Source organism: Carettochelys insculpta, chromosome 3, assembly GCF_033958435.1.
Source record: "Carettochelys insculpta isolate YL-2023 chromosome 3, ASM3395843v1, whole genome shotgun sequence".
Lineage (NCBI taxonomy): Eukaryota > Metazoa > Chordata > Testudines > Carettochelyidae > Carettochelys > Carettochelys insculpta.
The window spans coordinates 151,161,750-151,184,881 of NC_134139.1; the positions used below are offsets into that span (position 1 = coordinate 151,161,750).

The window sequence follows — 23,132 nt, forward strand, 5'->3', positions numbered from 1 at the left end:
TCTGTCTATATATTTACTCCTGAGACACCATCACTGGATCCAATCATGTCAATTACAAGGGCCGGGGTCATATTCCTGTACATCCACTAATGTGAATGGACACAAATCAGACATGAGGAATCTGAATACACATAAACCTGTCAGTGAGCATTTCAATGGAGTAGGCCATAGTATTTAAGACCTGATAATCTGCACCCTACAGCAAAGAGACTTTAACACCAGATTACAAAGGGAGACATCTGAACTGGAATTTATTCTCAAATTTGACACTTTGGGACTTGGTCTTAATAGAGATAGCAATTACCTTATGCATTAGAAAGACAGCTTACCCATCTTTGACATTTGTAGTGATCTCAGGCAAGTCACTAAACTTAATAGACACTTGGGCTATGCCTGCACTAGAAGCGTCTGTCCACAGAAGTTATTGTCAGAAGATATGTTCTGACAAAACTTCTGTCAACAGATCACATCGATACATAAAAGCAGATCGATCTTTTGATCCCCTCTCTTGACAAAAGGACACCCCAGAGCAGCTACACAGTTAGTCGATGGTTTCTGCTGGCAAAATGCATTTTGAGTGCAGATGCTCAGAGAGTTTTGTCGACAAAACCCCAATTTTGTTGATAAAACTCCAGTTTTGTAGATGAACCCTTGGAGTAAGTAATTTTCTTCACCCTCTCCCCACCCTTCACCCCCCCCCCCAACACACACAGCTGATTTGTCAGTTTTCTTTTTTGTTTTTGTTTTCTATCTCTTTGTTATATATCCATCATGCCAGTTCATTTTCAGCACTATTTCCAGATCTGAAGTGGGTCTGTCCCACGAAAGCTAATTACCTAATAAATTATTTTGTTAAGTCTTTAAAGTGCTACCTGACTGCTTTTTTCTTTTGAGACAATACTGACTAGCACGGCTACCTCTCTCTGACTATGACATTTTAGCTTAAAGAAGAAAAGAATTAAGTACAAAGTCTTCTGTGGACTGACAGTCCACCGACAACCTTTTGCTTCAAAATGGGCGCACAGTGATGAATTTCACTATTATCTATTAAAATTCCATGAATACTTTAGTTTTCAGACGTCTGTAAAAAAAAATTACACTTCCCCCAAAATACTTGATGCTTTCTTGACAAACTCAGTAGAAATCATGAAACCAGCACATCATCTATAGCAGGGGTCAGCAAACCCTGGTAAGCGTGCCACATGCGGCACGCAAGCCAATTTTCAGTAGCATGCTGGAGGAGATTAGCCTTCCCCCACCACTGCAGCAGGGGAAGAGCCAAAGTCTTTGCTGTAGCATGGAGCTGGGGCCGGAGTCCCTGCCACAGGGCCCCCACTGGAGCATAGGGCTGGAGCCAGTAGCGCGAGCAGAACCCGGCATGGAGTTGCTGCCACTGGACATCCAGAACAACATGTCCCTGCTGCAGACAAGGTAATCGTGATGCAGAGCGAGGCCAAGAGAGAGATGTGCCCTCAGGGCTCAAGTCAGATGGGTTCTGGGGGACGCAGGGCCTGGCTCGGTGGCTGAGGGTCTGACTGGATATTGGCCCAGGAGGAGGGGCCTGGCCAACCCCTTCCATGTGCTACCACTGCCTCTGCCCTGTAACCTGCTGCCCTTGGAAGAGGGGTCACGGTCATGGTCAGACCTGCCAGGAGGGAGGGAGGGAGGGAGACCGTCTTTGCTTACTCTGAGATGGGCCCTGTCTGGAGGGGACGGACCTGTCTCCACAGTGGGGCTGGGAGGGAGGACTGGACAGCATCAGGAGAGGCTCCCCTAGGAGTACCAGGGGACGGCTCTCCAAGGCAAAACTCACCAAGACAAAGCAAGGCCAAGGCTCATACTACATGCTAAATCTCTGCATCTTAATTTATTTATTAATGAAGCTGTTGTAAGTAGGACTATTAGTGATTCTAAAAAGCATCACCGGCACTCAGACCGTACATGGAGATCAAAAGGTCAAATTTTGGCACACTGCCTAAGAAAGGTTGCTGACCCCTGGTCTACGGATTTCAAACTTTACAAGGAGTATTTAAAATATTTTCCTTCCACAGAGGATGTACAAACAATTAAGGAGAAAAAAAAATCCAACTCCTAGGTTTAAAAATCATACCTGAAAGACACTGAGAGGACTTCTGACTGAGTCAAAATATTGTACCGTGTTATACAAATGTAGTTCATGGAGCACCTAAGAAAAGAAAAATGAAGTAATGCTAATTGTAAAAGCAGGATGCAATTCTCTTGAGAAAACATACTGTATAGGATGTTAACTTAGTGAGCTAGCCCTCAAATAGTAGATCTCTTGCCTCTGCAAAACTAGGGTTACCATATGAATGAGATTAGGCAATACAGTTAACCCTCCATTTTACAGACCCCAATTTAATGGACTTCGGGAACAACAGACGTCCCCCGAAGTTCCACAGTCCATTTAACCAGGGCCCGTAAAATCTTAAATCCCCCTCCACCCTCTCAAAAATGTACATTGGGTAACTTACCACCACTGTGGCTAGAGAGTCTGTCCGTCGTCCCCCCCACCACAGAGCCACACCGCGCTCCTCCCACGGGGACTGTGGGGAACAGGTGGGCAGATGGCACTCGTGTATGTGCTCCACCCCAGTGGTAGGAGCGCGTGGCGGCTCCAGCGGTGGAGACGGTTCCTCCAGGCCCTGACAGAGCCTAGAGCAGGGGCAACTCCTGCTGCTGTAGCAGAGCCCTCAGCCGCGGCAGGGCTCCCAGCTGTGGCAGAGCCTGCAACCGCAGCAGGGCCCCCCCACCAGCCACAGTGGCTTCTGCTGCTGCCACGGCAGAGCTCCCAGCCATGGCAGAGCCTCCAACCATTATGGGGCTCTCAGCTGCGGTGACAGTTCCAGCTCCAGCAGCTGAGAGTCACGGATGTGTTTTTTTCTGGGGGGGAGGGGGGCAGGGAGAGGGTAAAGGACTGGCTGGGATGTGGACAGTAAACCTTCTGATTTAACAGAGTTTCAGGTTTACCGGACACCCCTCCCCCTCAATAGTCTGTTAAATCGAGGTTTACACCCAAATGAAGTCAGATAAAATGTTTAAAGACGCCTAAATCACTAGGGGTATGTCTATAATTACCTGAAGATCGACCCAGTCAGGGTCGATCTTCCAGGGTTTGACTTAGCACACCTAGTGGGGACACACGAAATCGAACCATCAAGACTTGACAGTCGACCTTGACACTCCTCATTCTCTGTGAGGACTGCCTGATAAGTCAATCTTAGATATGTCAATTCCAGCTATGCAATTGTGGTAGCTGGAATTTCATATCTAGGACCACGTTTCAGGTCTACTGTAGACTTTCCCTAAAGTCTAAATCCCATTGTCTTTCAGTGGAACTTAGGTCACTTCCGTGCTTTTCAAAATTTTATCCATCATCAATTATCCTCTACACTTGATGGTGCTTTGATGACACAAAGTGAAAAGAATATAAATGAGAAGAGCAATTAATTTCACTCTTCAGCAAGAATGAGCCCTCAATTTACTGTACTATTTTGATTATTTATTTGAAAGTGTCCAAGTGTGTGAAAGCTTTCCTATGTTGTTTGTTTTCGGAAGGATAAGGAATGGACTGTGAAAACTGAGTAGTTTCTTGAACAAAGTTTCAAAATGCTGGAAAAAAGGACAAAATACCAAAAGGAATGCTAGCTCTCTAACAAATCTACGGAATGAAAACTTACAGGATAGAAAAAGTATAATTCCAAACAAAGGGTTTCTTCTCACAAATATTATACTCATAAGCAATTAGCTTATGTTGATAGACTAACTGCATGAGTAAGAATTGTTCACACAAGTAAAGTTTGCAAGATCAGTATGAAAATTATATTCGACACTTACCTGTATCTATAAACTGAAACATAAAAACTTTTACATTTCCATAACCTTATAGCTTTCAGAAATACATTGCATACAACATTTTTTTTCTTTTACTTACACTGTCTTCTGTAATATCACTACTTTCTTCCAGAAGCTTTGTACTTTTGTCAACAACTGAAAGTCCAATGAGAGATCTAGGTTCAGTTACACTTATTTTAAGGAAAACTTTCTCAGATGGATTGACTTTATCTTTACTCCAAGATATTTTAATCTAGGAAAAAGTAGAAAATGTGTTTGTTTAAATTACATTGTAATATTTCAGGATCAGACAAGAGCTTTCAATTCTGAACTTTTTATTGTAATTGGTTATAGCTAATAATCTGATTTGGCTGGGGAAGGCATGGCTCCTACCAACTCTGGAAGGCAGTAAGTGTTAATGTGCTATTATCTTAAATCTTTAGGTTCCTTAGCTCTGCACCTGATAAGCACCAGCATCCCCATGGTCATCCTTTGTCACTGTGGTGGCTACTATCTAGGCCAATAACAAGTAATGAACCAGGGACCACTGAAGTTGAAATGAGTCTGAGCTAAAGTGGCAGGTTCCACAGCTGGGGCAGTTAAAAATCCTATCCTTTGTGGTTTGGGCACAGAGAGAATTTTGTATCACACACTGACCACTGGTTACACTTTCAATGAGCCAACAGACCCATAAGTTCCAGCTGGCCCTTCCACAGCTATTCCAATACTTCCTTGGTAAAGGACAAGCTTTACAATGTATGTGAAGTTGAGGGACTGATGCCAGTTCAGTACTCTTGTTTCAGATTAATAATTTTGCCCTTTTCTTAACTGGAGAACCAAATTTTACCACGTATTTTTGACTGGAAAAAATTAATTTATTAAATAATAAATCTTTATGGCACTATATTCATTGTGAAAAGTCTGGGCCAGTCTCAAACACACTATCAATGGCTAAAAAAATATACTTATCACTGTTTATTATATTGTAAAAAGGACAACAGACTGATTCAAGAAGAGAGTTGGGTGTGGGTCACATGATAAATTATATTGTTGCCCAATTATTTATTGAAAAGAAATGCCAAAACAAGAATAACTGTTCATGTTTCTGCTGTACTTAGGACATTTCAATAGCTAACCCGCACAAAGAGAAGTGGAAGTAGCTTGGAATTTTTGCAGCTTTGAAGATTGTTCTTTACATCCCATTGGGTTCCACATCTGGAGTTTTCAGTGGCTGAAACCATGAGGTTGATATTTAATTCCCATTAACTCATTTTCCCAAATTTCCCATATCTCGGTATTTAAGTTTGTCTGGTTCTCTCATCTTTCAAGTTCTCTCATCTTTAATGACCCGTTCCTGCAAACCCACGCTCACATCACTAGTCTTTATTTAAGTGTTGCAAGAATGGGCCCTAGCTCCATAATATAAAGTATACAATGAGCTTTATTAGGAGCCTAATCTAGCACCGTTGATGTCAAATATCTTCTCCTGTTTCTGATTTTAAACATCTGAGTTTTAGCTCTCAGCTACATTTCCTTTCTGGACTGTTAATTTTAATTTACTGATTTTTAAAAGAAAAATAGGCTTCTCACACAGCATTAAAATTGTACAAGAATGTGTCGTATGTAGACCATGAACTGCAACTTTCTGATCACCTGGCCACACAACCTCTTTGTAACACCACAAAAATGCTCAGCCCCTGAGGATGGATAGTATCATGAAGAGAGTGGAGGATAGCTAACCAATTCACAAGCAAGAGTTAAATCAACTTCCACCTGATTCCTGGTTTCAGAAAGCATTGTTAGCATATTCATGGATTCCAAAACTAGAGAAGTCCGGTGTGACCATCTATAACACAGGACATAAAACTTCCCCAAAATAATTCCTATTGACTATCTTTGAGAAAAACATCCAATTCTAATTTTAAAATTGCCAGTGTTGGACAACCCATTACTATTCCAATGGTTAATTTTCCTCACTATTAAAAATTTATGCCTTACTTCCAGTATGAACTTGTCTGCCTTAAACTTCCAGCCATTAGACTACGTATCTTTATCTGATACTTGTTTTTCATGTAGGTCCACGTCACCCCTTAACCTTCTATTTGTTAAACTTAATAGATTGAGCTTCTGTGAGTCATGTTGGCTAATATTTTAATCATTCTAGTGGCTAATCTCTGACCCCTCTCCAATTTAGCCACATCCTTCTTGGATTCTGGAGATCAGAACTGGACACAGTATTCCAGCAGAAGTTTCACCAGTGCCAAATACCAGGGTACAGTAACCTCCCAACTCCTATTCAAGATTCCCCAGCTTATGCATCCAAGGATCACATTCTCCCTTTGAGCCAATGAATGCCACTGAACAGGAGAAAAATGTCCATGGGCCAATCCTGTCCCAAATGCCACTTCTGTGCTGCCACCAAGAGATTCTCAGCTCATGGAAGGAGATGTAAACAACCCTTCTATGCAGGCTCTCCACAGTCTGGTTCCTTTCTGGACAGTAGAACATATTCAGTCCACAGTGTTTTCTGCCTTCTGGAGTCATATCCCAACTGGGAGTATTGCTCCCCTGAGAGGACTACGCTTTCTGCCCAGAGCCATTCTGAAACTCTCTCTGGTGCAACTCTGGTGAAATCATAGTTGAAACAACTCCCTCCTGCTTTGCTCCCAGAACCACTGATGGAGGGACTAAGGGGGCAGTTGCTCCCTGGTCCCAGTGTTTCAAAGGGCCTGAAGCCCTGAGCCCCTTTGAAGTGCTGTGGCAACGCTGCTCTGGCTTTGTGCTGCTGTAAGGGAGTGGGAGTGATGGCCCCAGAGCTGCAGTCCAGACAGCACCGAAGTCTGGCTGCCTTTGGCTCTACCCTTCCAGCATACAGAGCAGGCACCCCGCCCACATTGCTCCAGGGCTCATGCTGGCTGTCAGCGCCACTCTTTACTCCATTACTAGTATCTTCCCTATGTCTCCCCAAACAGTCTTTCACTTGGGGCCTGAATCAAATGCCAATGAAATGAGTAGAAATCCTTCCACCGAAATCAGTGGGCTTTGAATCAGGCCTGCACTGGGGACAATTTTTGTATCTACAGAGCCTCCATTCTCAACTAATACCTCCTATGTAAGACACATGAAGAAAGTTATCTCGAAAACAGTCTTTGATATACTACCTTGTTTTCAAGGGTAGGCTGAACAGACAGAGACAGGGCATCGTTTACAACTTCCCCATTCTCATCAATGTAGAAGATATGTACCCATGCCACAGGAGCCCAGGAGTTTTCTGGTTTTAAAGTGAAAGTTGTTAAAACCTCTGTGCCTACAGCCACAATCTGCTCCTTAGCAACTACCTAAAAGGAAAAATAAAATGTCCACGTTATGATAAGATACTGTGTTACAGTCACAAATTTTCCCAAGTTTTGCTATTAAATTTAAAGATACCTGTATTTTTGTCTAACGGTTGCAGGTGCCCGTTTTTTGGAGAAGTGCTGAAAAGGCTGGTTGTTTTTTTAGGGGAAAGATAGAGGAGAGGGAAAATGGATTTTTCTGCATTTGAACCAACTTTTTTTTCTGGGACACCCTCTCTGGACAACTAATGAACTTACAGAATTATGACTAGTTATAACTGTGAACTAATAGGAACACGACATATGACATCAAAGATATCAAGCAACTGAAATCTAATTGAGAAGGGAAATGATATTAAATAGACCATCTAAAATGCGAAGGGAACTGTTTGTAACATCTAGAGCTAGTCGAAATTTTTCAAATGTTTTGAAAAAAGTGGGAGAACTTAAAAAAAATCAAGACATTTTCCCTGTTTTCTGATCATCTCTTTTAAGATTTCAGACAGCATCCCTATAAACATTTGAAGGTAAAGGTCTGCTTTTGTTAATATGTCAACACCATTCTTCCTTTCCATGCTAGGAAAGCTCACCAAACATACACTTCAGACTGCTAGTCTTGCCCAGCAAAACCAATAAACCCCATACTTAACACAAATTTCCAAAGCGTTTGTCAAAAGAAAGAGAGGTTTTCTACATTCTAAAGAAGAGGCACAAATCTATTTCTAGTGTTGCAGGTCAAATGTACAATTCTAAAGTCACTTTTAATGGAAATCCAAACATCTAACAACAAGCATATTGATTGTCAGGGATTAACTTTTGCTCTGACCCCGTTTAGATGCTTGGGGTCGTGGGGCTAAAAATGCATACCTGACCAATACACGGGCACAATCTAATTGGTGACATCTGGCACTGCTGCTAATACTCATCAGCTAACAGAACTGGCCTGTCAGAGAGGGGAACACACTGCCTCCTTTAAAAGAACAGCAGTGTGGTTTCTCCTAGACAGCTCCAAGAGGACAGACAATGGTTCTCCCTGCAAGTAAGGGCTAAGCAAATCGTAAGTAAGGACTGGATCCACTCTTTTTACTGAGCAAAAAATAATAATGTCAAATATTTAACCTCCTTTTTTTTTATTCATTTGAATTTATCCCAGGTTCGTAACAATCAAGCAATTTACCAGATAACTGATCTCCTTTATTGGCTTGTTGCTTGCAACACTCAGCTCAAAAGGAATTCCAGCCTAGAGAAATAACAGGATTGGGATAAATAAGTATCCACAGTGAATACCTGACAGTAATGTTTTATTGGTAAATACAATTGCATATGAATATGTGTTACCTTTACATCTTGTCTTGGCTTTTTTATCTGGAGATAAGTCATGCTGGGGGAGTTGAATACACCATGAATCACTATGTTATTTTCACTATCAAGAAAACTAGCCTGTAAAACAATAAATAATTCTGTTGCTAGAATTATAAGTTCTATTTCATGCTCATGCACATGCTGTCATTACATTTTCATTCTGTGTCATACAATATGTAACACACACCCGCTGTTTCAATACCGTTAGGGTGGCCACATTATCAAAGTGAAAAAACAAGACAGGTGGCATGGGTGGAGGATGGGTAAATTCATGATGAAGAGTGTGGGCTGGAAGGTGCCCTCGGGACTAGCTTGACAGATTAGAGCGATGACGTGACGCTAAGTGCTTCTTTCATTTTCGCAGCAGTTCAGCAAGGCTAGGTGCAGCTCTGCAGCAAGTTTACAAAACGGGTGACAGTTTTCAACAACCGTAAGCCTATAAAAACCTTGAGAAACTAGAAGACTTCTGGTTTCCTGGCCGTCCTACCTGAAGTGGTGGGAAAGGAAACTGGCAACATGACTGGCTTGAGAGGCATTGATCCTTGCTCCCCATATGTTCTGTCATTCTCATCAGGTCAGCTGCCCACAGGCTCTGAGCAAGCACTCAGGTTTTGCAAAGGGGTTACAGATTACAATATTTTAACCAACAAAACTGTAGGGACCCTAGGAAAGGCCCTTAAGAAAGGAAATGGTTGTCATAGTGCTTATGCACAGCATATTACTTAAAGGAATGACTCAGTGAGCAACTGAGTGCTCATTAGCTTTCAGATTTTTTAAAGCAATACCATTAACAGCATTCTTACTTCTGTGGTGGGTCATATCTCTCATTAGTTTGTATTAACTACAGTTATTCACATTGGGTGTATCTACATTTGCATTCCTCTTTCGAAAGAGGTATGCAAATGAGGGAAATTGAAAATGCAAATGAGGTGTGTATTTGCCTACTTGGCACCTCATTTGCATATTCTTATTTCAAAAGAGCTTCTTTCAAAAGAAGAAAACCAGTGTACACGCTGCTCTTTTGAAAGTAAACCCCATCTTCGAAAGAATCCTTCTTCCCTTTATTTAATGAGAAGAAGGATTCTTTCAAAGATGGGGTTTCCTTGCAAAAGAGCAGCGTGTACACTGGTTTTCTTCTTTCGAAAGAAGCTCTTTTGAAATAAAAATATGCAAATGAGGCACCAACTATGCAAATATGCTCCTCATTTTGCATTTTCAATTTCCCCCATTTGCATGCCTCTTTCAAAAGAGGAATGCAAGTGTAGACGCATCCATTGTGGCCTGTTTCCATTCAGTTCTGCTGATATAAACGCAGAGTAACTCCCACTGAAGTCCAGAGGTATGATTTACAGCAGAACTGGACCCCAGGAACTTCATACAGAAACAGCTACAGGTTGTGAGATAACTCAGATTCAAACTAGGTACACTCTAAATGTTCCAAACATCTCAGCAGCTTGTCCCTACACATGGCCTTGTCCAGAATATTAATCCCTGCTCTTATTGCCTTTTTCTCCCTTACCCTTCTCAGAGAGAACAGTATTCACTGTGCCCTTCACCAAGGGAGCTATGCAAATGAACAAATAGGGAATCACCTGAGATACAACTAGACTTATACCTTCCCTCCTCTTCTGCTCCCACATGAGGAGCAGAACTGTGACAGCACAGTCAGGTGGATAAGGTACTAGCCCAAAAAACAGAAGACCTGGCTTCCATTTCTGGCTCTGCCACTGACTTACTGTATGACACTGAAGCTGTGTCTACACGTGCACGCTACTTCGAAGTAGTGGCACTAACTTCGAAATAGCACCCGTCGCGGCTACACGCGTCGGGCGTTATTTCGAAGTTAACTTCGACGTTAGGCGGCGAGACGTCGAAGTCGCTAACCTCATGAGGGGATCGGAATAGCGCCCTACTTCGACGTTCAACGTCGAAGTAGGGACCTTGTAGACGATCCGCGTCCCGCAATGTCAAAATTGTGGGGTCCTCCATGGCAGCCATCAGCTGGGGGGGTTGAGAGACGCTCTCTCTCCAGCCCGTGCGGGGCTCTATGGTCACCGTGTGCATCAGCCCTTAGCTCAGGGCTTCTGGATGCTGCTGCTGCAGCGGGGGATTCATGCTGCATGCACAGGGTCTGCAACTCGTTGTCGGTTCTGTGGATCTTGTGCTGTTTAGTGCAAGTGTGTCTGGGAGGGGCCCTTTAAGGGAGCAGCTGGCTGTTGAGTCCGCCCTGTGACCCTGTCTGCAGCTGTGCCTGGCACCCTTATTTCGATGTGTGCTACTGTGGCGTGTAGACGTTCCCTCGCTGCGCCTATTTCGATGTGGTGCTGCGCAACGTCGATGTTGAACATCGACGTTGCCAGCCCTGGAGGACGTGTATACGTTATTCATCGAAACAGCCTATTTCGATGTCGCCACATCGAAATAGGCTACTTCGATGTAGGCTTCACGTGTAGACGTAGCCTGAGTGAGCCGTTCACCTTTCTGTACCTTTTTCATCTCCCATCCATTGTCTGCCTTGCATATTCCATGTAGATGCCATCTCTTACTATATCTGGGAGAGTGGACTAGATGCTATTATAAAACAAACAATAAATAATTGCTCCTCACACTAGCTGTTGCAGAAGCCATGTACTGCTGAGAACTCACTTCAGTCCCATTCTGTGGATTACGTGGATTAATGCTTTGAGTTTCATGATGTAAACAATACCTTAATAAGCAAACTCCTTGTATTAGCCAGAACTGGAACTTCAATGTAAATAATTCCATTTTCCGGGACAGTGTAATTTAGGATATGCATGGTCTCATTTCTCTGACGTACAGCTTCATTTTGGTACATAGAGAACTCAGCATGGTGAAGAACTGTGTCTGACTGTTCTGCAGTGATTGTGACAAAATTTTGCCTCTCTTCGGCCGTCAGCTGATTGTTGTCAGAACGTGTTACTTTTAGCTAATAAGAAAACACAAAAAAGTGTCCATGAGACAGGCTACAGCGCAAACTCAGGCTTTTTAAGACATAACCATTCATTTTTTTTTATGACATGATTATATTTTCCCAGCCACATTTATCTTCAGATTTGTAATGTCCATCATGTCAACTCAGCTTCATAAATCAAATTCCAAGTCTGAGACTTCACCCAGGAAGTGTCCAGAGAAGAACAACAAAACTGATAAAAGGTCAAAAAAAAATGGTCATGTTTAATCTTGAGAAAAAAAAAGACTGAGAAGGGATCCGATAGCAGTCTTCAAATATGTTGTAGGATGTTATAAGAAAGACAATGCCTCCCTGTCCACTCAAGGTAGGACAAAAAGCTATGGGCCTAATCTGAAGCAAGCAGATTTAGGTTCAATATAAGAAACACTTCTAACTGTAAGGATATTTCAGCACTGTAAGAGACTTCCCAGGGGAGTGTGGAATCCCCATCACTGGAGTTTTATAGTAACAGTTTGGACGGATCTCTATCTAGATGTACTTCTTTCTGTCTCACACAGGGGCCTGGACTAGATGACCTCTCAAGATCCCTTCCGACTCTGACGGGTAAATGGAATGGGGAGCAAAACACAGCAGGCAGGATGGGCAATTTCTCCCTTTTCAACCTGTGAACATGACTAGTGCTTCAGTGAAAGCACCACAGCACCCCACAGCTAAGTATGCACATTGACCACCAGTTGTGACAACAGTTATCCAATGTCTCTCTCATGCATAGAGGGAACAGAGCTGATTCTGACATGGGCTCACCAAAAAGCCTGAGGAAAAGGATCTGTACAAATTTGCATAAAGTCTCAAAACAGGCACCTCCAGTGCACAACCTCACTTCAGATCCATCAATTTACTTCCTCCATAGCACATTAGTCTCTACTCCATCCCACACGACAAACATTCATCCCTGAGTCCCCTGCACTTCCTCTCTCTCCAGCCCTCATCTAAAAGTCCTTCCCTTCCACCAAACTGTTAATTCTCCCTCAACCCTGAGTCCATTAATTTGCCTTCCTTATATTCAGAGCACCACTTAGCAGCAGCTGCTTTTTATGTGCAGACAGCTGACATTCCCTCTCCTCGCTTGTCAGCTGCTTAGCATTGGTACCAACTTCCCCTGTGTCTTCCGTGGAAGGATCAGGTGGTTGAGTGCTGGGAGCAAACTGACAGGATTGCAAGGAAGAAGAACTGAAAGCCAGAGACACTTGTTTTGAGGCCACAGCCTTCAGTTAAATGGTGAGATTCGAACTGGTCTGCTGTGAATGTGCATATTCAGCATTTGTCACTTATCCGCCTAGATTCAAGATTTTACAGCTTCATGTTGGCTCATTTCACCAAACTTTAAAGTATTGTCTTTTTACATGGTGCAGATGTGGTTGCCTGTTAAATGCTTACATTGTGTCATACAGTATAAGCCCTTTTATCTATCTAGAAACGGGAGCATCAGACGTAGTCAGATGACAGGGTTTTAGATAAAAGGGAAAACAGTGGGGACCCAATTCCAGAAAGCAGAGATTTTTACAGAAGAAGGTGTTTGGATAAACGAGTTGTATGAGATTCTATAAAACAGCTGAATGTTAAATAATAAGCATACAATAGTTAAAGTATGCAATGCATTAGCTAACAGAATTATTAAAAATTCAAAACTAGCTATGGCAAAGGTGAGCAAGATACAGTTCGCAAACCAGACCCAGCCTGCCAAGCCTTTTAATCTGGCCCACAGCTGGCTGCTCCCTGTAGCTCTCTGCACTGCCCCCAGCAAAAATTGCTCCATTGGCCTGCTTCCAGATTGTGCTGGCAGTGCAGGCAGCACATGAAGACTCCTCCACAGCACAAAGAGCCACCTGGAGTTGTCAAGGGCTGCTAGCAAGCCTGTAAGCCTGCCTGAGAGTGCTGCTGGCTGGGAGCTGCTTAAGTAAATGCCTTCCAGCCAGAGCCTACCTCTGGCACCCTGTCCTGTACCCCAACTCCATTCCAGAACCTTCATCCACGTCTACATCCCTCCCGCAAGCCAGAATCCTCTCCTACATCTATCCTCTCTCCAAACCCTACACCCTAATCCCTTGCCCCAGATCACAACCCTCTCCTTCATCCAAACTCCCCCTCAGACCTCCTACTCTCTCCTGAAACCCAGGTCCCTATCCCAAGCTCCTTTCTGAACCCAACCTCTGCCCCAGACCTCGCACCCACTCCATAGGAAAATGAAGCCATTGACCACTTACCAAACACTTGGAGTGCCCCCCATCAAAAAATTATTGCCCAACCCTGAGCTACAGAGTTCTGACTGAACAAAAATATGGTATCAAGATGACAAATAATTGGCCCTGATACAAATTCAAAAGACTTCGTGAAAAATCTCTTTTCTTCAAGAGCTTCTTACCAACCATCTCTAAATATATCCCATGTACCAGAGCCAAGTTCTACAACACTTCTTATTACTTTGTAACTTTCTAATGCTAATGACAGTCATGGGTCACATCTATACTACTGCAATCTTATGGAAGATGGTCTTCCAGAAGATCTTCTTTCAAAAGAGCGCATCCACAAACAAAAAAGCAGATCAAAAGACTGATCCACTCTTTCGACAGAGAGCAGCCACACAGCTCCTGCTCTTTCAAAATAACGGGCCCGGGATTGAAAAATCCGGCGCCATGAGGACCACTCTTTTGAAAAAAGGGCTTGAGGAGTGCCTACACGTGCTTTTTTCAAAGGAGGCTTTTGAAAGGAGGCACTCTTCCTGATCTGGGAGCAGAAGAGGGCTTCCAGATAGAAAAAGAGCATTGTATGTGTGGACACTCTGCATGTTCTTTCAAAAAAGGGCCTGATTTTCCAAAAGACCTTGCTAGTGTAGACTCAGCCATGCTGAAATTGCTATCACGAAGGAAGATGATGAAAAAAGTGATCAAATAAGACGTGTCCTTAGAAAATATTTAAATTCCCCTTACACCTAAGAGGACATTTTTAGCTAAGCAGAGCCAGCAAGGAACACAGATTATTTTTCTTGCACAAGAACTATCCTGACGAACAAACCATAATGAAAGAGAAGAACTTACAGTAGCTGTGAAGTTCAGAGAAGGCTTTAGAACTTTAGCATAGTCAGAAAAGTCAATGATGTAGTCATTCTGCTTTGGAAATACAGTGGTGCTTGCATTCTGACTGATTCCTGTTGGAGAAATCATTAATGTTCAAAAGACAAGATTTCATGTATAATTCTTTCGAAAGGCTTCTCCTGGCTTTTTGTTTTACTGATAAAACTCTCCTGTATTTCAAACATAAACTCCAAACACCTCGATTAACATTGTTGTTATTTGATCATTCATAAGTAACATACCTGTAAGTGCTTCTGTAACTACAGCTATAATTTCTGTTGGCCCTCTGTAAACTATGTCTTGCTGATACTGTGTGTTTTGAGCCGGGGTTAGGTTTTCAAACTCTAAGTAGCTAAAAGTGAAGTTCACAGATCCATTTATCTATAAAAAGAAAATAAACACCTTATTTGTTTCACTGGATTTTCTCCAATGGAATCATCAAAACTCAAGGCAGTTAAATTAGGAAAACTTTTTTCATCCATTATTTCTAGTTAAACTTGGTAGTTTCCTCAGTACAAAACTATCATTCAAGTTCATGAATAAAGATATTAACACTTTGTTTTAGCACTCAGGATTCTTGATTCATCAATAACAGACTGATTTTGATGTTTTATTGTGAATATTCATTATATATAAACTGCCATAATATTATTGCATGGCGTTTTATAGTGAAATACAAACCGAAGGATTCATGCCCAAGAAGCTTAGAACTGGATCCTGTAAAAGGAGGCAGTCTGCCATCACTGGAAGGCTTTAAATCAAGATTACACGTCTCTCTGAAATATTTAACCTAACTCGGCTGAAAGACATGGTACTGATGCAAGAATTACTAAATCAAATATTTGGCCTTTGTTATTCAAGAGATCAGATTAGATTACCACAGTGTCTCCTCTTAACTGAAACTCTTTGAAGAATATACTGCGTATCTCCTGATAAACAGTATAGTGAGAAATTGTAGTAAATGAACTAAACAGAAATCAATAGAAAGACAAAGGTTACAATGATGAAAGACTGTAAAATATGTGTACCAGTTATTAATATCTGTATGTGATATTATCCAGGTGTATGATCATGACAGGGGCCCCAATATACTGATTGCTGCACACACCTTAAGTGAGATAAAATACATACATCTTAGTCCCATAAAAGGGTGAGGGAATTTCTGTTGGCTTTTTCTTTTCAATTTACTGAATGCATTTAAATGTTAGAAAGAAAACGGTCCAGGTATAGAGACCAGCAAGGGAAGAGTTACAGGAAGAAGCAACTGTAACACACACTGAAACTACTGGCAAGCAGAGTGAAGTCTCTGCTCTACAGGCTTGGCTGAGAGCCTACTAGGTTTTAGCTCATGTAGTAGAGCACAGAGCTTTAGCCCCAAAGGTCACAGGTTCATTCCCTCCTGCTGATGATACGGGTGCATCAGCCTTTACTGTGTCATCAGCCTTTACACAACTATAGATGAAGGCTGTGAAGAAGAATGTGGATGACTGGCTCAGAGTCAGGAAGATACTACATGTGCAGGAAGTGGTATGGAAAAAGGCTTGGCTTGGCTTATCCCAGGAGAATGGGAGAACCAGCAAAGAGCAGTGTGTGAGCAATACAATAGGAGGCAACAGGAGAAAGGATTCCCAATGTGTCAATAATTGTTCCTGTCATTGAAGGTTTATTCCAAGAGTCCATCTTGGCAGAGAAGTGGCTGAAGAAGCCAAGTGTAGTAAAACCCTGTTTATCCAACATAAATGGGACTGACCGATGCTCAGATGCCCAAAAATGTTGGACAAGCGGGGGTGGGTTGGGGCGTCATGGAGGGGAAGGTTGTGGAGGTGGGGAGCTGCCTGTGCCCCTTTTTAAATGATCACATTTGGCTGCTGGGGGCTGACTCCTGGGATGGACGGCCAGCTGCCCCGGCCCAGCTCCCAGGAGGCAGCTCCCCACTGATCAGCACTGCTGGCTGGGCATACCTGCTGGCCAGGGACAGACTGTTGGCTGCCCCTGGCCAGCTCCCCACTGCCCCAGTACAGACCCCTGGCAGTTGGGGCATGGAGCCGCAACCAACCGCAGGGTGTAGAGCTGCCGCTGAGCCTGGGGTGTGGAGCCACAACCGACCCCGGGGGGACAGAGCTGCCACTGAGCCCAGGGCACAGAACCACGACTGACCCCGGGGTGCAGAGCTGCCGCGACCGACCCTGGGGCATGGAGCCGCAACCGACCCCGGGGCACAGAGTCGCGACCAACACCGGGGCACGGAGCCGTGACTGACCCTAGGGTGCAGACCTGCCGCTGGGCCTGGGGCGCAGAGCCCTGGCAGCTGGGGCACAGAGCCAATTGACCCCGGGGAGGAGAATCCCAGCTGGCCCAGGGAAGGGAGCCCTGGCTGGCCCTGGGTTGGCTGCCGGCTTCCCCTGGCCAGCTCCCTGGGTGGAAAGCCTGTACCGCCCCAGGTGAGCCACCACCCCCCAACTCATGTGGAGCCTCAGCCACCCTGGGCAGGGAGCCACTGCTGGCCCCTGTGGGGCTGCTGGCTGCTCAGAGCATGCTCCCAGCTGCACAGAGCTGTGGGGGGATTATCCAGGCCGCCAGTTATCAAACATTACGTTTCATCCCACACTGCCTCAGGTGGTGTCAGATAAAAGAGAGGGTTGGTTAACCAGGGGGAGAATAGCCAGGTGTTTGTCTGCACTTACATTGATAAAGACTGTACACACTGTCAACAAAGACTCACCTCTAATGTTTTAGTAACATTTCTCTTTCTCCCCCAGTAGGACACAGGAATGCACATGACTGTTACGCTTCCTCTCACTGGCTTTCCGTAAGTGTATCTGAAACATGACAAGAGAGATCAGATGAACCATTATTGCATGCAGCATTCGTTGTAATCTGAGCATTGGGGCAGCCACCGCCAGCAGCATGTTTCAATGGGTGGTGCACATCCACACATGCCTCCGTGCACATAACTAAATTTATTCCTTACGCAGCTGGAAATAATTAGAGGGACACTAATCACATGGCTTTGGATCTGACAAATTTACAAGACGGAAGAATAAACCATATGTGCGTCTGATGGTGTTGATCTTCATCGACGGCACGAGCCCACCAACTGTGGGTGGTAGATGTGCACAGAAGTGGAAAGTGCTCTCCTTTTTCCCCAAAGCCACTGGAAGTCCCTTATCATCTTAAAACGCTGTTCATGGACAGCAAGGTGCTGTAGAACCTGAGACCAATCGATTTCAAAATAACCACAGCAAAAACAACACTTGGCCTTAGCTCTTTTTACATTTTGTCATTTCATAAAAATTATAACTAATGCACAGCAAAGGAGAAAATGTCCCGCTTTTAAAATACTACTGAACAAAATGTGAATGTAGGCACCAGCTGTAGTGTGGAAGAGTTTAAAAGCTGTGTGGGAGAGTCTTGTGTGCCCGTCAAGGACTGCGCTGAATTTACCAGATAGAGATAATACGGACCTGGATACCCCACTGTATTCCTACCTAATTTTTAAAATATGCCTGGAAGAGTAACCACAAAGTAATAAATTGATACAGCATTCTTTCAGACAAAGCTTCCAGGCATCCCACAAAGCAAACATAATTCAAAACAGTAAACAAACCTTTACAGTTTTAATCTAAAAGCTTAAATTCAGGGGTTTGAATGTCATTGGGAAGCTTAGTCCAATCATTGCGAAGCACGGACAACAAACTGCTTTGCCACAAATGCTTCCAGATTATGGTTAGGAAAAACAAATAGCACATCAGACTTCGACCTCAAACAACAGCAAAGAAAATTAAGAAGAGCAAATCAAAAGAGTGATTCTGGGCCACTATTGTTAGTAAGCCTGTAAGTAAGCAATTTAGCCATTGTACAATCAATATGGAATTACACTGGCAACCGTTACAGAGATTATAAAACAGAGACTCTGGAAACATATCAATAGGGATACTAGGTCCAGGAATAACTTTCAGAATAGCATTCCGCAGCAACTACAGTCATTTCAGAGCATGAAAACTAGTCTCTGTCTCCTAAAAGCTTATCACCTAATAAATAATATTGTTAGTCTTTAAGGTGCTACAGGGCCTTTGTTTTGTGAAGATACAGACTAATACATTTTCCTCTCTGAGACTTTTAGAACAGTGTTTCGCAACCAGGGATATGTGTGCCCTTGGGGGGTTCACAAAGGTCTTCCAGGGGTACATCTACTCATCTAGATATTTGCCTAGTTTTACAACAGGCTACAGAAAAACACTAGAAAATGCAGTACAAAGGAAAAGTTTGTTCAGACAATGACTTGTTTCTACTGTTTCATATGCCTTACACTGAAAAGTAAGTGCAGTATTTTCATTCCAATTTGTTTATTGGATAATAAGATGGTAGAAAGTCAGCAAGTTTTCATAGTAGTCTTCTGTGACATTTTTTCATGGTTTTGTAAGTAAGTTGTTTTTAAGTGAGGTGTATCTTGGTGGCATGCAATACAAATCTGGCTCCTGAAAAGGGTACAGTATCTGGAAAGGTAGAACGGCACTTGTTTCAAACAAGAACCGTGTTTCTCAACCAGTGATATGCGTACCCTTAGGTGGTACACAAGAGGAGTTGGGAGGCACTTAATTTTTTTTTTCAAAAGGGGTACTTCACAAAAAAAAAGGGTGAGAAACACTGTTTGAGGACAGGTTGAAAGACCAAAAAATATAATGATTTACACTAATCAGCCGTCCTCAGTCCTACAACTGACGAAGTCATTTGGCAACATGCTCATATATTTCCTATCTCAATCTGGCAATATTACTAAGAAGATAAAAGGAGACACTGACAAATCTGAAGATAGTATAAATCCTTGCATGTTTTAAATCCAGATAAATAAATAATGTTTAAATTGTTATAAAAATATCACTGGAGGGGAAACCAGGCAGCTAGGATGAACAAAATGTCAGTGTTGCAAGGGATTCGGATGGCAGAATCCTACCGAATCAAAACATGTCTTCATACCATCGGTTGCAACTGTAACCCTTCCAGCCGATTAAGTAGTTTTTACTCACAAGAGCTTATGCCCTAATGTATCCGTCAGTTTCTAAGGTGTTACAGGACTCCTCATTTTCACATTCTATCACAGTTAAATGGAAGAGTTAAGTAAATCTGTTTACACAACATTGAACTCCACCTCTGACTGGCAAATTCTAGACACCAAAGTATCTGTCTTATGGGTTTCTAAGTCCATCCATCTCTGTTGAACGTGAGTGCCTTTCATGCGACAGAGATTACAGGGACTCTGCTGTTGCCAAAATTCATGGACTCTCTAGTTCATCAGTTCCCAAACTGTGTGACATGCCCGCCCTGGGGATTGGGCATAAAGAAATTCAAAGCGGGGCGTGAGGCTGTGAAATTTTCACAGGGCTTTTATTCTGCCGGAACTCAGCAGAACAGCGTTCCGGCCAGTACTTTTTTTCCCTAAAAAAAATGGTGCCAAAACTCAAGCCCCACACCACTCACCCTGCCCCGAGGCCCAACCTCTCCTCTAGCAGCTTAACGCCCCCCCATGTGCAGGGCGCAAGCCATCCCCCCAGCAGCTTAACCACCCCTGCCAGCAGGGCTCAAGCTGCCCCCACCGGCAGGCCCCTCCCCCGGTGGCTTTACCACCCCCTGATGGCTTAGCCGCACACCAGCAGGGCCCGCCACATCCCCTGGGTAGCTTAACTGCCCCCTGGCAGCTTAACTTGCCCCCCAGTGGGGCTCTCCCTGTCTCCCAGGGCCAGGTACCTCCAGCCTCCCCCACAACTGAATGCCCCCCGGTTCCCCAGAGCGAGATACCTCCAACCCCACCCCCCAGCAGAATGTCCTCCCTGTTCCCCAAAGCCAAGTACCCCCAGGTCCCCATCCCCTGAATGCCCTCCCTGTTCCACAGAGCCAGGTACCTCCAGCCCTGCCCCCAACTGAATGCTTACGACTTACCTCCCTGATGCAGCATGGGCTGCACCAAGCACAGCTGCGCCAGGTCCACGCAAGTGCCAGGCTGCACCACACTGGGCTGGGCCGCTGGGGCTGCTCCATAACCATGCCGGGCTGCAGGTGCTGAGGCAGTAGAACCGCCTGGCTCCCGGCATGGAGCTGTAGGTGCCATGCCGGGACAGAAGGAGCCGTGCAAGCATGGAGTGGGCGGGGAGGGGATGGACGCATTCAAAAATGGAAGCCCTGGGGAAAAAGATGCCGGAACACCAGAATGGCAGCCCTGGTTCCAGCACTTTGTTTTGGGGAGCTGCCATTTTGCAAGGCGGCTGGGCTACACTTCCCATTCGCCACCACACACAGTGGCGAATAGGGCAGTGGGGGTTGGTGAAATGCGGCTCTGTAGAGCTGCACACATGGAGCGCCCCCTCCCCTGGCTCTGCGCATGCACGGCTCCAGCTGGGAGTCCTGCAGTCCTCCAGTCCCAGCATGGGTCCTGTGGCTCTGCCCCAGCGCCTGAGGCTCGGTGTGATCGCGGAGGCCCGGCCCAGCATGGCACTTGCACAGCTCCGGCGGCCCAGTGCAGCTTGAGTTGGAGAGGCCCCTGCAGCAGAACATAAGTAACTTGTCGGCATTCACTTGGAGGGAGGGGTGAGGGCTGGGGGTGCCTAGCTGTGTGGAAGGGGGAGGGCATTCAGTTGGTGGGGGCTGAGGGCACTGATTTAGAGCTGGGGGTTCCTGGTTCTGTGGGGAGGGGGAGGGACTCATTTAGAGCAAGGAGAGGGTGCTGAGGGTGCAGGGGTTGTTAATTCTTGGGGTGGTTTGGGGCTGTGGAGGGGGTGGGAGGGTTAAAGCCTGGCAGTGGGCTGGAGCCCCAGTGTGGGGGTTCAGTTTGGGGCTTGAGTTCCAGCACCTTTTTTCCGAGGAAAAAAGCACTGAATTTTAATACCAAAAGAAAAATTTATCACAGGAAAAAAATTTTAATTGTTAAAATACATACCACAAAATGTGAACATTTTTTAATTTTTTTGCCTTTCAACACGTAGGAGTGCCGGTTCAGTTGGTGGAGAAGCCGAAAAATGATGTAGAAAGCAATGGAATTTTTTAGAACTTCCTAGCTTGCTTGCACGGGTGTTCAAAACTGTTCTATCATGGAAGTGGTTATCTCACTGCGCAAGACTGGATACTTGCTGGACTGGTGGAGGGATGTATATATAGATAGGGCAGTACACGTCCACACATAATACTAACAGAGAGATACCCATGCTAGTCTATATAATATCAAAACCAAAAAAACAGCAGACTAACAAACTAATTTATTAGGTGATGAGCTTTCGTGGGACAGACCCACTTCTTCAGATCATAGCCAGACCAGAACAGACTCAATATTTAAGGCACAGAGAACCAAAAATAGTAATCAAGGTTGACAAATCAGAAAAATATTATCAAGGTGAGCAAATCAGAGAGCAGAGAGGCTGGAGAGGGGAGGTGTAGTCAAGAATTAGATAAAGCCAAGTATGCAAAAGAGCCCCTATAATGAGCTAGAAAATTCCCATCCCGGTTCAAACCACGTGTTAATGTGGTAACAGGGATGGGAATTTTCTAGCTCATTATAGGGGCTCTTTTGCATACTTGGCTATTTAATTCTTGATTCCCCGCCCCCACTTCTACCTCTTTGCTCTCTGATTTGCTCACCTTGATACTATTTTTCTGATTTGTCAACCTTGATTACTATTTTTGGTTCTCTGTGCCTTAAATATTGAGTCTGTTCTGGTATGGCTATGGTCTGAAGAAGTGGGTCTGTCCCATGAAAGCTCATCACCTAATAAATTAGTTTGTTAGTCTTTAAAGTGCTACTGGACTGCTTTTTTTGTTTTGATACATAATAGTAGTTGTAAATATACATTTTTGATAACTTAAATTAATTTGCATCTGTTAAATTTATTCACAAATCAGGAAAATTATTTTATAGGGTTTTTTATTAATATATTATGGCTGCGATTAAGAAAAGGAAGTATGATGAAAACTATATTAATATGGTTTCCCCATCATGGAAAAAACAGGATCGATTATCCTCAGTGTGTACTATGCCACTCAGTTCTCAGCAATGATGCTTTGGGACCTAGTTGTCTTGAGTGACACTTGATGAAGAACCACAGTGCTTTGAAAGACAAACTAAAAGAGTTTTTTGCTGCTAAACTTCAAAATTTGAAACACATGAAGCTGGACACTACTAGAGCTTTTCATCAAGCATTAGCCAAAGTGGCAGAAGCATCTTATGAACTGTCATTGCTCATCGCTAAAGCCAAGAAAGCACACATAATAGCAGAAACTCTTGTGAAGCCCTCCTGGTTGAAAGCAGTTGATATTGTACTTGGTGCCAAAGGCAAGAAAAAAAAATATAAGAAGTTTCACTTTCCGACAATTCCATGAAACATCACGTCAATGACCTTGAACTTGTGGAGGCGGTGAAAGTTTCTCCTTTTTTCACAATTCAGTGCGACGATACCACTGACATAGTACAATGCTGTCAGCTGCTTGTCTACAGTTGATTCATTAACAATGGATCTGTGAAAGAACTGCTTTTTT

General features: G+C 43.9%; 1 protein-coding gene across 2 annotated transcripts in view; it reads right to left on the reverse strand.

Moving 5' to 3' along the window:
• CD109 (CD109 molecule) overlaps positions 1 to 23,132 on the reverse strand; it is a 129,109-nt gene that overhangs the window by 47,665 nt on the left and 58,312 nt on the right. For both annotated transcript variants that reach the window (XM_074991009.1, XM_074991010.1), the window contains 9 exons: positions 17,335 to 17,431; positions 14,855 to 14,993; positions 14,577 to 14,686; positions 11,257 to 11,496; positions 8,526 to 8,627; positions 8,365 to 8,427; positions 7,014 to 7,190; positions 3,953 to 4,105; positions 2,111 to 2,185 (listed from right to left, as the gene is read on the reverse strand). In XM_074991009.1, the coding sequence (XP_074847110.1) occupies positions 2,111 to 2,185; positions 3,953 to 4,105; positions 7,014 to 7,190; positions 8,365 to 8,427; positions 8,526 to 8,627; positions 11,257 to 11,496; positions 14,577 to 14,686; positions 14,855 to 14,993; positions 17,335 to 17,431 (1,156 nt within the window). The remainder of the gene's footprint in view (positions 1 to 2,110; positions 2,186 to 3,952; positions 4,106 to 7,013; positions 7,191 to 8,364; positions 8,428 to 8,525; positions 8,628 to 11,256; positions 11,497 to 14,576; positions 14,687 to 14,854; positions 14,994 to 17,334; positions 17,432 to 23,132) is intronic.